The following is a 16,171-nucleotide window of genomic DNA, read 5'->3' as shown; positions in this document are numbered from 1 at the left end:
CGCCTGCGCAAGCTTGGAGAATGACGTATGACTTATGGAATTACTATAGTCATACGTTACCACCCCGTTTTAACAAATAAGCAACTTTGAGCACAAAATTAAGCTATTTGTCAAAAAATACTTGGCGAACTATGTGGGTAATCAACATTGTAAGGATATAACTGTGAAAAATATGAAATATCATTGAAATGTCAAAATACGCTGGAGGGTGCTCTAAACTTGAACTTAAATGACCACATTAGTGGCTGTGGAGACAAAGATGAAGAGGACCGTTGACATTGAAGCCCAGTAGTTCAGGACCTCAGCAGTTTATCTCAGTATGTTTCACTCCAGCAGTTTGACTGTGTTACAGCCTCGGGGATTTGACTTCTCGTCCTCTCTTATCTGCTGGATGTCTACTGTCATCTTCCTGCTTCTTGAGGCCTTGACAGTTTAATAGCGACGTCGAACCTGCAGGTTAACCGACAACATTAACTGTCGTCCCCTTTCTCCAAGGAGCGGGACTGAGAGCCTATTTGCATTTTTTGAGTCTTTAAGCCGCCCAACCATTCACAGTGAAGTGACTCTTAATATTTAATAACCATCTGAATGTTTAATCAGCTCTGACATTTGCTAGCTTCTATTAACTTAGAGCTCAGCAGCAAAGTCTGCCTCAGCGTCCCTCCTGGGGTTCGACAGCAGAGGGAAAATCTCATACCAGCCCCACGTGTTTGTGACAGTATTTGCGAATATATGAAGGTGTTACTGTACGCTCAGGTGACTTTTAAGAAATACACTGCTGGCTTTGGGCTTTTTGGCCTTGGCCTTTGGCTTTTTGGGTTAGGCAAAACAAGTCATGCTGGACTTTTTTATAGAATGATTAATTGAGAAAACAATTTGTAGATGAACTGATAATGAAACAAAGTGTTGTAGTAGTGTTTGTGTCTGCAGCACTTAACTATATCCCTCTGTCCTCCCTTCAGCCTCCTGTGCAGGTTAAAGGTCTGGACGGACTGCTGCGGACGTCCCTGGACCTGGAGATGGACCTGCAGTTGTCTCGGACTCGCCAGTCCCGGCTGGCGCAGGAGCTGCGGGTGCTACGGGAGCTGAAGACGCAGCTGGAAAAGGCGAGGCAGCAGGGCCAGAGAGAGCTGCCGGCCTGGGTCCAAGAAGACGAGCGCTTCCGCCTCCTCCTCAAGCAGGCCGAGAAACAGGCGAGTGACCATCCTAGTCAGAAACTGTTAAGGTGTCCAGGTCTGTTTACCAATGCATCCAAACGTTTGTCCTCTAGAGGGCGCTCTTCTTTACCTTTGTAAATGAAGGCGAGCAGAGGCCAGTATCTGTGATTCTCCACCGAGCTCAACACGGTCTTTGCTCTTCATCCTGTTCAGACTCGTGAGGAGCAGCTGCAGGAGAAGCGGGTGGAGAAGATGATGAGGGCAGCAGCCAAGGACGTCCACAAGATCAGGGGCCAGAGCCGCAAAGAGGTTCCTGAGGTCCAGACCTTCAGGTGGGTAAAACAACAGACGGGGTTTCAGTCGGAGGTGGACAGAACTCTGAAATATGAGACTCAGTTGTTGTATGTTTGTCGAATACCCAAGATGCATGAAATGTTAGATTTGATGATTACTGTGAGAATATGATCTTTACAAAAATGCACTTGGCGACACGACCTCTTATGATATATTCTCTATAACGATGTACCAACATGCAGATACAGTCTGGTGATGCAGGAGCACAGACGTATCCAGATAGTTGTTCTGCTTTCTGGCAGTTTAATGTTTTTCCAGTTTGTAACTGTTTGACTTCAAATTACTGAATTATTTTAGAGGCTTGTCTTTAGTCCTCATTAACCCACATAATGACAATGACAATTCAGATGGTTGTAATCACACAATTGCCTGTTATCAAGAGGTAGCATCATCTTCATGGTGGGCATCCTGATAGTATAATGTCTTGAGGTACCCTGAGAGTCCCAGCCCTTTTAATATCGTACATTTATTACATAGATTGTGGTTTGTACTCTTTTTTTCTCCATAGCAAGTGGAGAAAAACACTCCAGGACCAGGAATACAATTAAGTCAGTTTTATTTATATATCCCAAAATTAACAAATTTGGCTCACCGGTCCCTACAATCTGTAAAGATAATACACTGCTCAAAAAAATAAAGGTGAACACTAAAATAACACATCCTAGATCTGAATTAATGAAATAATCTCATTAAATACTCCTTTCTTTACATAGTTGAATGTGCTGACAACAAAATCACACAAAAATTATCAGTGGAAATCAAATTTATCAACCCATGGAGGTCTGGATTTGGAGTCACACTCAAAATCAAAGTGGAAAACCACACTACAGGCCGATCCTACTTTGATGTAATGTCCTTAAAACAAGTCAAAATGTGTGTGGCCTCCACGTGCCTTATGACCTCCCTACAACGCCTGGGCATGCTCCTGATGAGGTGGTGGATGGTCTCCTGAGGGATCTCCTCCCAGACCTGGACTAAAGCATCCGCCAACTCCTGGACAGTCTGTGGTGCAACGTGGCGTTGGTGGATGGAGCGAGACATGATGTCCCAGATGTGCTCAATTGGATTCAGGTCTGGGGAACGGACGGGCCGGTCCACAGCATCAATGCCTTCCTCTTGCAGGAACTGCTGACACACTCCAGCCACATGAGGTCTAGCATTGTGTTGCATTAGGAGGAACCCAGGGCCAACCGCACCAGCATATGGTCTCACAAGGGGTCTGAGGATCTCATCTCGGTACCTAATGGCCGTCAGGCTACCTCTGGCGAGCACATGGAGGGCTGTGCGGCCCCCCAAAGAAATGCCACCCCACACCATTACTGACCCACCGCCAAACCGGTCACGCTGGAGGATGTTGCAGGCAGCAGAACGTTCTCCACGGCGTCTCCAGACTCTGTCATGTCTGTCACATGTGCTCAGTGTGAACCTGCTTTCATCTGTGAAGAGCACAGGGCGCCAGTGGCAAATTTGCTAGTCTTGGTGTTCTCTGGCAAATGCCAAACATCCTGCACGGTGTTGGGCTGTAAGCACAACCCCTACCTGTGGACGTCGGGTCCTCATATCACCCTCATGGAGTCTGTTTCTGACCGTTTGAGCAGACACATGCACATATGTGGCCTGCTGGAGGTCATTTTGCAGGGCTCTGGCAGTGCTCCTCCTGCTCCTCCTTGCACAAAGGCGGAGGTAGCGGTCCTGCTGCTGGGTTGTTGCCCTCCTACGGCCTCCTCCACGTCTCCTTTATTGGGGGTGTCTTGCTAATTGCCTATAATTTCCACCTGTTGTCTATCCCATTTGCACAACAACATGTGAAATTGATTGTCAATCAGTGTTGCTGGACAGGTTGATTTCACAGGAGTGTGATTGACTTGGAGTTACATTGTGTTGTTTAAGTGTTCCCTTTTATTTTTTTGAGCAGTGTATAAATTTTCTTAGAGTCGTGATTTGGATGAGGAGACATGCCACACACAGGCAGAAACTACAAAAGCAGCAAAGCAGGGATCTGTTTTCCAGGATGGAAAGACAACAGATGATTAGATAGCATTTGAACTAAAATCTTTATTTCGAACATGCAAGAGAAAGTATAAAAAAAATAAAATAAAACAATGTTTAAAAACATAGGAGAAAAAAACATCACATGTGCGAAAAGGAGTAGGAACAAGTAAAACTTATGTACTCCTACCCTTTTAATTCTTACATTCCTTCAATTTACAATATTTATATTTTTATTATGTTATATACATCCATATACCGCGTGTATGTGTGGATGGATGGATGTGTGTGTGTGTGTGTGTGTGTGTGTGTGTATTTATATATATATATATATATATATATATATATATATATATATATATATATATATATATATATATATATATATATATATATATATATATATATATATATATATATATATATATATATATATATATATATATATATATATATATATATATTTATTATATTTTTATATTCACAATATTAAAGTGACCACTGACAAGTATTTATTTATCTAACCTCGATTATGTACTTATTCAAACAGCAAAAAAATACAACAAAACAAACAAACAAGAGACAAAAAAAACATAAACAAAGGAGCACTCCTACTTTTACTACAGTGCTTCTCGATACCTCCTGAAAATAATTTCTTTGTACATTTTTTTGAAAAGGAATATGTTTGGGCGTTGCTTTAAGTTCTCATTTAGTTTGTTCCATGATTTAACTCTGCAAATTGACAAACAATCTTTTCCTTGTTGGTGTAAATCTATTAGTCTTAAAATTTCCCCTTCCCCATAAATCGTACCCTCCCTCCCTCTCAGAGAACATCTTCTCTATATTCCCAGGCAATAGGCTATTTCTTGCTTTGTACATGAATACTGCAGTTTGATATTCAATTAGATCGTGGTATTTTAGCAATTTAGACTGTAGAAATAATGAATTTGTGTGATCCCGAAATCCGACGTGGTGAATGATTCTCATGGCTCTTTTTTGCATTGTGACTAGTAGTAGTAGTATACTTTATTGTCCTCGAAAGGAAATTTGTTTTGGACTGCATGGGTGCTGCATGTACATGTGGCTGTAGTGAATGTTGATAAGTGCTTCCTCAAACCTCTACACAGTAATTCAAATAAGGTAACAATAGTGAGCAGTACAAGATGTGAAGTGATTTAAGATCCAGAATGTGTTTGGCTCTTGCTAGGACTGCAATCCTTCTGGACAGTTTGGTTGTTTATGTGTTTTATGTGAAGCTTCCAGCAAATCTTGTCATCTATGATCACTCCACAATTATTTTCATGTACTCTTTCTATGTAAACACTCTTTCTGTATCTGTGCTTGATGATTTGACTTACAGTTTCCGAATACCATGAATGTAGTTTTACTCAAATTTATTGATAACCTGTTTATGTCAAACCGTTCTTTTATTTTCTTGAATTCTGAATTGATTGATTCCAAGAGTTGCTGTAAGCTGTCCCCTGAACCAAATATGTTTGTATCATCTGCAAATAATACAAAATTCAATAATAGAGATACTTTGCAAATGTCATTGATGGATAATAAAAATAACTGTGGTCCCAACACTGATCCCTGGGGGACACCACAAGCCATGGCCAGACATTCAGACGAATAATCTCCCATCTTCACAAATTGTTGTCTGTCTCTCAGATAGCTAGTTACCCAGTTTAGAACTACCCCCTCATCCCGATTCGTTCAAGTTTACTGATTAATATTTCATGATTTATTGTGTCAAATCCTTTTTTTAGATCAATTAATACCCCAACTGCATATTTCTTTTTGTCTATAGCATAATTACGCTATAGAGAAACAGAATGACAATATTAACAGAAGTTTTAACATGAGGACTTTTGTTTGAAACCACTGCTTTGGCCTTACACATTATGTAAAGATCTTACTTGTCTTCAGCTCCAGGCTCACTGCTCTGACTGTTTCCTGTGTGATTTCAGAGAGAAGATGGCGTTCTTCACACGAGCAAAGACCAGCATCCCCGACCTGCCGGCTGACGACGTGTAGAGAAGCATTTCAAAGTATTTCCCCCTCCGAGTCTTAACCTGCTGTTCCCAGACAAATGAAGCAAACGTTTGGCGGTGTTATGAAGAATTAAAAAGACGATAAAATATGTTTGGAAAACTCAAAACCATGAAGAAACACATTTTTAAAGAGCTCAGCATTTCTAATGTGGATAGTCTTTGTAAATTAGTGCTAGCACTGCTACAGCTTTTTGTTTTTGTTATTTCAGCATCTCTTCCACTCTGTTTCTAACAGGCTGTTAATAGGCTCTTAGGTGTTTAAAATCATTCCAGAACAAAGTCACACAGCTGCACATGTGCATACAAAGAGTTTTGTACTAAAATAACATTTACACAAAAAAAAATCAATGTATATTGATAGCATAAACAATGGTACTAAAGCAAAATAATCAACTTAAGCTGATGATAAATGAAAATTATCTAAACTTAAGAGGTATTTAATATTTACCTTCAAGTGATGTGTTGTTTTTTTTGTTTTTTTAGAGCATTTCGAAAACTTTCTACGCTTAAGCACACCTGAAGCTTGTCTGCAGAGTATAATATTGACAGCACAGATGTTTGTACATAAGTATCATCAGCATGCCTTCTGTTTCAGCTCTGGCGTCTCTCGCTACACGACGCAACACAAGAGGAAACCTGCAGTGTGTGTCTTTGCTGTACAAACATTACTAAATTAGCTGGCTCTACTGATTCAAGAGCGTTTCTTTTAATCAGCGAGACCAGGTTTTAGCTCTGAAGTAAAAACTTGTCGTGGTTGTCTCTCACCAGTTACACACACACTCAGCAAAGTATAGAAATAGCACTAACTCACTAACACTCAGGTAGTTTATCGGATAGTCTGCACTTTAAGAAACTTGAGGTTTTGAAAAAAAAGAGACAGAAAAAAGAAACTTGATGTGAGGTTTTTGGAAAATGAAAAATATCCAGAAACCTTTGCCTCGAGCTGGAATGATTTTTGATTGTTGAGGCACACGAAGATTGTCTAAACACACACACACACACACACACACACACACACACACACACACACACACACACACACACACACACACACAGAAAGTGAAGATCAAATGTATTTTTGATGACTGTGAACTTCTTGCTGATTGTATGACTAAAAGGAAGTGACTAATAGAAAGATAGCAGTCCTACTTTTCCTCTCAAGGCTCCTGATCTACTGGATAGTGAAAACATTTTCTGCTCTGACAACATATGAGCACTGTATGTGGTCAGTTTTTATAGTTTCCACTGGGTAGCTGCATATTCTGGATACATATCTGAGTCGCTGTCATGTCTCTTATTCAGCTGGACGTTGTAAATCTCTGTAATGCTGATTCATGTTAGCACGGTGCCCCCGCAAAACTGAACATGTCACCTTTTGTTTCTTCTTATCAAGTCTTTAAAGCTGCACAAACTGATATTTTAACAATGGGTTGAATGAATGTATAACATGAAAAGGTGCCTCTCTTATTGGTGACACCACCTGACTCTTAAGTCGCCTTCTTTCTTTCTTTTTTTTTTTTTTTTACATCTTTCACCTCATTGTTTTGGTTTTGAGGAACTTTAAGCCAAGTTCACACTACACGATCGTAAAAAAAGGGGGCTCTCTGTCACATTGCTGACACTAGACAGATATCTAGCATGCTAAATATCTGGGACTGTCGGCCGACTCGACGTCCACATCCAGCCAATCGGAGCAGGCAGCTACTTTTTCGCTAAAAAACATTTTTTACTCGCATCCAACTCTCTCTGTAGCACAATCAATCAAAATCCCTGCTGCCTTCGTGTGCTAATCCGATCATTCATCCAGATTTTTTGTCTTCATAATGTTTATTATTATGATAATAAACAACTCCAGTTTCTTGACAATAAACGTGGTTTGGAGACCAGCCGTCGGGTGACCGTCATCGTCAGCTCGTGAAGTGTGTGATAAACTATCTCGCTACCAGGGGCAACAGGGAATATTGTCACCGAGGTCAAATATATTTAAAGTTTTTAAAGATTTCGTCAGTTGTCCGACTGCTTTGACGTTTGAGCGATGCTTATTTTCAAGGTTTCAGCTGCTGCTGCGAGAGTCTTGCTCTATCAGCACATATGTTACGTGTTCATATTCATGTAACCTTTGGTAGTGTCTGTGTCCTGTGGCTGGATAAAAGGTTAAAGAAATGTTCTGGAAGTGGATTTAGAGAATCACTTTACAGTAAAGGGAAATTAAATCATTTGTTAGGAGGCTTCAGCTCCAAGCAGCATGGAGTGTTAGTTAATTTCACCAATGTTGTTAGATAATTGATCATGCAGAACCTCCCAAGATGCCGTCAGTTTATGGAATTAACACAAACTTTTCCGCATGCTGTTAAATGTGAGCACTTGATTAGTAACCTGGCTGTGAAATCAGAAGAAAAAGAGTTGTCCTGTTATTGTTGGCGTCCAGAAGGCTGTTAAAAATGTAATTCTACTGAGTCAGTTCACTGTTTTTTTTTGTTTGTTTTTTATTAAGCTCAGTGAAGACTTCGACTCTGGCTCTTGTTAACTGACTCTGTTTGTACCTGGATGTGGAGTAGCTGCTGCAGGAGGTGTCCCCGCTGCTTTTATCAACATTTCTCCTACGTTAAAGTGAAACTCTCTAAAACTCTAGACTGTTGAGGCGAGATACTTCCATGTTTTCTAGACGTTGTGATATTTTAAATGATCCTGCTGTTAACTGCACTCTTGTAGAAGACGTGACATTTGATTGAAATATTTAAAATAGAATTAATATTAATAATGAGCTTTGGATTTCGGTGTCGGAGTGGGCACTTTCACCAGTCAAACAGAGAGAGACAATACACAGAGGCCAAGTTAAACACTCGCAGGAGCAGGAATCGAGAACAGAATGCATTGCAGCAACAAAACAGGTTTAGTTATTTTACTTATTATTTTGCCTTCTACCTCAGTTTTGGACCAGTTGCGTATTATATTTCTTCCACATAAAGTGTAGTGACTACAGTACAAAGCAGAAGCTTAGCCTTTGTAAACAGTGTTTGGGAAAACCAACAAATCAGCACCAGAAAATGAATTGACTCATAATAATTAGAGGAGAAATCACGACTCAAGGCGGCAGTATTTTCTGGCTGAAATGATCACCTCTTGGGCATTACCAGAAGAGAACACTGAAAATATAATAAATAAATAAAGAGATGGAACTAAATCCTACAAAAAAAGGAATATGAAATCATTAAATGTTGCTTCGTAAATCTACATGACTACGTCATCAAGGTGTTGATGCATTCAGGGAAATAGGGTCGTAAACGACTCAGTAGAAGTACTGTGGTCAGGTTGAGAGGACAGGGACACCCACTACACTGTTGGTAAATTACACCCACTGTACACAGAATAAAGAAACCGTTTTAGTTAGCTGGCTCTAAAAAAAAAACTTGAAGCAGAAAAGACAGAACACTTACAGTTAGAGTAGAAAAAGAGATGAAACGAAATGAAGAGTAACAAAAACGTGGAAATAGACAATCAAGAACCTAAGTCTGTCCGTTCTGCTCCCGCCTCATGGGACCTTATTTTGGGGGGGGGGGTGTACTGTAGTCTACGGTGAGAGGCAACAAATTTGGTGTTTCCGTTTGAATTGTGCCCTGAAATACACACATCATTTTTTAACCTTTATTTATTCAGTGAGCTTCACTGAGAGCATCCTCTCATTTGCAGGAAGGCCCTGATCACAATCACACCGTTAGGGCACCTTAGTGGTGGTAAATGAGGAAGGGATTGAATCGGCGAGCTCCCGGTCACAAGCTCGCTTCTCTGAGCTTTGGGCCGCCACTGCGCACACATATGATGTTTCTTAATTTAAAATAAACATTTGAAAGTCAAGGAAGTCGCAGTTTGTAGTGAAACAGTAAAGCTCGTTGAACTACATCTGTCAACACGCACTGTAATGCTAAGCTGATGTTCACTGCTTGCTTGCTACTAGCGAAAAAATGTCCCATGGCGGTCCACTGGAAGACGAGGGACTTTTTTATTCCTGTTGGGGGTGGGGGGGGTGGACTTTTGTCATTTTGTCGTCATTTCATCAAATCGTATTTCGCAGAAAGTCGCTCCCAGCTCATGATGCTGAATAAACTTCATGTCGCCTTATTGGAAACAAAATGAAACCCAGGCTGTGTCCGAGGTCGCCAACTGGTCGTCTGTGTCATCGTTAAGAGGTTCACGTCTTGCTGGGTCACCAGGTTAACACGTAGTTCGGGTACGTTAGGTGCTTCAGATGAAAGTGTCCACGTGGCACAAACCCTTCTTATAGTCACGTTTCCATTCCCGGTGTAAACAAGAACGTGGCCGACACAAACCGAGCTGCTGCTGTCATTCCAGATGTTTTTCTTTGTTTTATTGTTCGTCCAGAAACAGCAGCTCATAAAAAATGATTGAACTGTAGATCAGGTCCGGTGCAGAGTCGACTTTCAGGCCTGCCTTTGGTGTGACCCTCCAATCCTTCAGTGATCTCCAAAAAAAACTAACGCAAAAGTTAAAATTAGCCTTGTTTTATGATAATTAAATGTTGTAAATAGGAAGGATAGTCACAACACGTTCAGGTAGACGTAGGAACATTTTGTAAATAACAATAATAAATATCCCACAACACTACAGCTCTTCATCTCTTGTCTATAAAGTCTTATCAAATCAAAGTTCACTCTGCGGCTGCGTTCACACTGCTGGAACAAAGTGTTTGAGTCTCATGTTTTTATAATAGTGATATCCCACATCAGTCACACTTCTCAACTAAACAATGAATTACAGATCAATACCAAAGATTTGACACAATCAGAAATGGTGGTCGCTGGTTTCCTTGTGTCCTGGTGGTCCAAACAGGACTTGATGTGTCTGCGTAGCCACGAGTGTTATGTTTGTGATGCTCCACCTGTGTCTGCATGTGCGGACGTCGGGAAGACGGTGTGTTAAACTGTACTGTTGTAGAGCTGAAAGCACAACATCTCCTCTAAAATGTGGTGGAGCAGCAAAGAAGCACACAATTACTTAAAGGTACTTGATTAAATGTACTTATAGTTACATTCCACTACTGTTACTACTAATTTGCGCTCAGTGGCCATTTTACAGCAGAACAGGTGTGTTGGGTTAGACAGGTAGACCTAAAACATTCTTCTTTTATGATCTTTTTTTTTTGACACCGTCTTAGAGGTGTAAATTAAAAGTGTGTAATCCCGTACAGCTCGGATGCACCGAAATGAAAATTCTTGGCACAAGCCGAAACCAAATGAAATGATGAAATTGAAAAAATTAGCAGAATACCGAACAAGTACATTCACATTTTTTTCCATTTATTTTGCCAATTTATTTATTTTTTTTTTTTTTATCACTGCATAAATTAAATAGTCAAAATGTGCTTTTTACTCAGTTCTGCTGTTAACCACGGGCTTTGGAGGGACTATGGCGAGTGGGGGTCCGGTAAATTAAATTACACGTGTCCATTTATGTTTAATGGAGACATGTAATATGTTTTATACTTTCTGTGAATACAATCTAATCAATCTTATTTCCATCCTGTACAGACGCCTTATTTTGAAAACCAGACGTTGTCACAGAACTAACACTAACGACCCAGTTTGATAAATAATGTTGTATGTGGTTCTCGTACGGCGTAACGTGACTTTCCTACTGCAACACTCGTCTTTGTAAAGAGACAAACTGACAGGATAAAGTCTCTAACCTGCTTGTCAGCTCGCTCTGGGCCGCTTCAGTGGATTTACCATAAAGGCTTGAATACGAGTGCACTCCAAATGTAGGTGCAGCTAGCTTAATCGCCTTCTCAGAAATGAGTGACAGGCAGGATTTGTTTAACCACCATATTACTGTCAATAACAGTCCCATGTAGACTCATGGCACATATGGTTTTCCACAGATGCTGATGATGAGTTGGAAATTTATTTTTTCCTTGGAGGCGTCTTCTGTTCCAGAAGTCCAGACATGACCGGGTTGTAGTTTAGGTTGAAGGAGAGACCCAGTCCTTTTAAGATGCTCCTCCCGAGCTCTAAAACAGTCCACCAGGAGGCGCTGTTGTGTCTCATCCTCATATGAGGTGCGTTTGAAATGACTGCAGCTGACTTTCACAGACTTGATCTTGCTTGGTCTAACGTGAGCTGCAGGCGACTGCAGGGGCGAGGTATCAAAACACCGGCGTCAAGTCGGTAACAATCTACCTGCCTGGGCTGACTGTGAGCTGAGATCAGTCCAAAGGTGGTTCCAACTTTGTGCAGCCGGAGAAAAGCAACTAGCGATCGCCGGGCTCAGCGACTGCAAGGTTTTACGAAGTTTTGCAGCGCCGAAAAAAGTCGGACACAATTTCTAACCAGCATGCCTTATTTTAAGTCCAGCATGCATCACATTAAGTCAGCGCTGCAAATCGCCACAGGAAGTCCAACATACCTGATATCTCATTGGACATTCTTTAGTTGCAACACAACCACAGCTCTGACAGAAAGTCTACCAACTGAGATAAGCTTTAACCTCTGTAACAAAGGTCACAGCAAAAAAAAACACAACAAAAGGAAGAATTTACAGCACAGCTGTTGTATTGCATTGCAGAAGATTGTACAGGTGTACCTAATAAAGTGGCCACTGAGTGCGTATTTAGTTCAGTTTGAGGTCAGTTTCTATCTCTGTAGCAACATTTTAGAGAACTACGCATCCTGAAGATGCCATCTAATCTAATGTGAAAAGGATTTTTTTCCTGTGGATGGTGCTATGATTAATATTGTCAGCAGCTCTGACTCTTGATTTATCCTGCAGTTATTTTCTTCCAGTCTCGTTTTACCTCGTTTCTCTGTACGTTCACGGAGTCACGAGGCCTCTGGATTTATTATTTTAAAACTTGCACGGACGCGTCTTCTTCCCTTTGGTGTCCACAGCCAACTCACCTTTTTGCCCCGCTCTCTGTCCACTGAGTCTCTCAGATAAACATCCGGTTCGCACGTCCTCCTGCAGTGTGAACGCAGCGCTGAACTCTGGCGGGGCTGAGGGTTTTACTGGAGCGGGAACACTGTGAAATGAATGAAAGCCTTTAGAGTTATGTGAGGGAGTGTGCCTTTTCGGAGAGCAACATGTAAACCATTTTTTGTCTTAAATGTCCAAACATGGCCTGATCTGAAAGAAGAAGCTGGAAATGTAGAGAAGCGTTTGCATTAATTTTCCTAATGTAAACTGTTGGTTTTGTTTTCCTCCACCGTAGAGCGAGTAGTTCTAAAGAATAGGAGTCGGCGTTGTCTGAGGAACAGTGTTGTCTGTTTTAAAAAGTCAGCTGAACTTGTGTCACAATCGACCGAATGTTTAACCCCAAATTGAAAAAGACAAAAAACATCTGGATGAAGGAATGTAGGTTTTTGCCACGAGAAATCACGATCATTCAGAGAAAAACACGAATGCTGTTAGTCACAGATAATTTCTTTTTCATCATGTAGGTTGTGATGCAATTCATGTTTGCTTTCTTTTTGAAGTTCAAGTGCATTTTTTTTTTTTGTCTTTCCCGAATGAGTCTGTATTACGACTGTTGATGAACGTGGTCATGTGTACTGGAGGCGGCTATGAGAAACGTACAGCATGTATTTATTGCACTTTGTGATTTGGGTGTGCTTTTCCTGTTTTTCTTTTTCTTTTCTTTTTTTTTTGCCAGTAGAGTCCCGAAAAGCTGTGAATTTTATTCTCAGACACTGTACTGTCAACCAGAGTTGTAAATATTTCACCAGCACAAAAAAAAACCAAACAATGTGTTTTGTAGTTTCACAACAAATAAAAAAAAGTTCTTCTCTTCTATTTTAATGATTGAGTCGAGAATTTGCATTTTGTACTGCTTTTATTGATCTTACCTTTGAGTACAGATATAATAGTTTATTGACACAGCACTTGTCAAAACAAAGTCACAAAGTTCTACATGGTTGAACACAGATTTAAAACATTTCAGGACTGAGGCAAATAAAATGTGTAAAGTTAAAATGGAGTAAGAGCAGAGATAACTGCAATAATAAACAGTTAAGACAATTTGGAAATTAATAAGAGTTATTAAAAGGCTTTTTAAAGAGATTTGTTTTGAGAATTGATTTCAAAGATGTCGCCGGTCCTGCCACCCTCAGATTCTCAGGGAGGGAGTTCCCGAGCCGAAGGGCTCTGACTGCAAAAGCCGGGTCATCTTTAGTCTAGACCTAGGGAAAGCCAGCAGAACCCTGCCCGAGGCTGAGTTCACACGGGAGCAGCAATTTAGCAATGTAGCTAGGAGCAGAACCATGAAGTGCTTTAAATGTGATCTGTGAAACCTTAAAATCAAAGACAGGACTGATGTGATGTTGTTAAAAAGCCGAGCAGCTGTGCAGGATTGTTTTTATTATTCTTTATGGCTTCACCCTGAATATAATGAATCACAAAATGAAATGGATTAACTTCCTGACATCAGGCCGAGAGAACAAAAATACCTGATATTTAAGATGTTTCTTAACTGATAAAAAATCATGTTTGAACTTTGCAACCTTTTTTTTTCCAAAACAAAAGGTCACACATGTTGCACATTTTGTTTTACAGGATGGACATGAAGAAACTTGACTACAGCTGTAGTCAAAAGTTTTAATGGATTATATACATGTAGGATTCAGATTCACCTGATAAATCCAGTTACAAAATGTTTGGGACTGTACGGATATTCTGACAGGCCAGTCTGAGCAGGAGAGGGTCTGTTGTTTCTTCACCTGTCTTTACATGTTATTTCAGGTTTTCAATTTGAGATTTGTTATATAAAAAAAGTTCAAAACATCAAGCAATTCAATCTCTGGGTTAAAGTTTGTGTTAGTTCTGAGAAACACAATACAGGTAGACTGATTGAACACTATCTCCAGCCAGTGAGAAAAGAAATACTCACATACATTAGTACGAGTACCAAAATGTACAAATAAGTTTTTAGTCCTTTAGTCAAAACCCTTACTTAAGTAAAAGTACAAAAGTATTATCAGCAAAATGTACTTACTTCAGTATAATACTTTATATACACTTCACTAGTTTAGTCCAGTGGTTCCCAACAAAGGGGTCACAAGATAAATTTGAGAGGTTGTGAGATGATTAATGGGAAAGATGTTCTCTAGTCTTTGTTTTTTTTGTTGAAACATATCAGATAATTTGAGCTGTTTTGGCCTAAAAAAGTTATTTAAGTGAAACCATGTGAGAAGTTTTTAAGGGGAAATGTCTCTGCTAACAAAAGAAAACATCTGAAACATGACAACGAGACAACTTTTTCTAAGAATTCGAAACTACTGGTTTAATCTTCAACAATGTGTGGTGGTTTATAAGTTTATGTTTATTTTAAAAGAAATTACTTTAGTGCCATAAAGTACAATATCTACCTATGAAATGAAGCCTAGTTGACTGGAAGTAGTCTATAAATTACCATGAAATGGAAATACTCAAGTGCTTAAAAGCTGTATGCAGAGTAAATGTCCTATTTGTGCACTTTGACCCACTGGACTTCAACCTGTTCTACACACACCCAGCAGGTGGCGGTATCCACCTACGATGGTTTGGCCAATTAACCACAGAAGAAGAAAACGTCTCCTCTACCGGAAGTGTGTCGCTTATCAGCGTTAAGTTTCATCAGCCACGAGATTCCGCAGCAAATCAACAGAAGAGTTTCGTTTTAGGTGTTTCATAAAAATGGGAGACCCTGTGGCTGAGTACACGACTCGACTGCTACAGCAGGTAAGCGGCCGGTCTGTGGAGACTGTTAGCTAACGTTAGCTAGTGTGAGACCACCGGCGTCTGGCAGAATGCTAACGTCTCACACCAGCGCCAAACTTCCTTAAAAAAACACTTGGTTTAATGTAGCTGTGCTTGTCAGGCAAAAATACGTAGATAACCGAACAAAAAAGTGTCTGTTTTGTAGGCGGTCACCGATTCTCGAAATCGGCTAACAACTCTTACATCAAAATCCACTTATATTTAGTAATTTAAACTTTGGGATTCGTCTTTTATTAGTTAACGGTAGGTTGTCGAGTAAGTTAGCCCGCTGTTGGTATGTATCGGCAGAAGAGTGTTTTCATGTCAAAGTCATGTCTAATTTTGGTGCCGGGTTTACCAGAATATCTTTATATCTTATCTAGTTTATTAAAGTGTTGTTGAACAGGATCCTGGTTGGTTACAATGCAACATTTTTCATGATTTAGATATTACTTTAAGTCTGCAGCTAATAGATCATTTCTGTCTCGATCTAATGTTGAGAAAATAGTGTTAAATCATTAAATATATATTTTTTAAAACCAACAAAATGTATTGTAGTCTTGATTTTTATAGAGTTTCCAGTTCTCAGGGATACTTCCTGTCAGTTTGCAACTTTAATGATAGTTGCATCATGCGCTGACAACTTTTGGTTTCATTCTGACTTTAAGCTGCCTCAAGGTTAAAATGGTTCTAGCCTGAGGGGAGCTTTAATGTATGGCTAAAATGTTTAAGATTTAAATTCAGCTTGTTGAAACAGAGAATTAACAAGTGTATTCAGATTTATCAAAGTGTTGTTGAACAGGATCCTGGTTGGTTACAATGCAACATTTTTCATGATTTAGATATTACTTTAAGTCTGCAGCTAATAGATCA

At 40.0% G+C, this 16,171-nt stretch overlaps 2 protein-coding genes across 2 annotated transcripts in view; both read left to right on the top strand.

The window, feature by feature from the left end:
- wwc1 (WW and C2 domain containing 1) overlaps positions 1-13,363 on the top strand; it is a 67,557-nt gene extending 54,194 nt beyond the window's left edge. Inside the window, exons 20-22 of the mRNA XM_038707605.1 lie at positions 963-1,193; positions 1,371-1,489; positions 5,471-13,363. Of these exons, the coding sequence (XP_038563533.1) occupies positions 963-1,193; positions 1,371-1,489; positions 5,471-5,537 (417 nt within the window). The 3' untranslated portion in view covers positions 5,538-13,363. The remainder of the gene's footprint in view (positions 1-962; positions 1,194-1,370; positions 1,490-5,470) is intronic.
- A 1,762-nt stretch (positions 13,364-15,125) lies between these two features.
- rars1 (arginyl-tRNA synthetase 1) overlaps positions 15,126-16,171 on the top strand; it is a 38,210-nt gene continuing 37,164 nt past the window's right edge. The window contains exon 1 of the mRNA XM_038708112.1: positions 15,126-15,280. Within this exon, the coding sequence (XP_038564040.1) occupies positions 15,236-15,280 (45 nt within the window). The 5' untranslated portion in view covers positions 15,126-15,235. The remainder of the gene's footprint in view (positions 15,281-16,171) is intronic.

This window comes from Micropterus salmoides, unplaced genomic scaffold (genome assembly GCF_014851395.1).
Source record: "Micropterus salmoides isolate LMB-PRFRI ecotype aquatic unplaced genomic scaffold, ASM1485139v1 Ms_hic_scaffold_9, whole genome shotgun sequence".
NCBI classification, from domain to species: Eukaryota; Metazoa; Chordata; class Actinopteri; order Centrarchiformes; family Centrarchidae; genus Micropterus; species Micropterus salmoides.
This window is presented reverse-complemented; position numbering and strand designations above follow the sequence as displayed.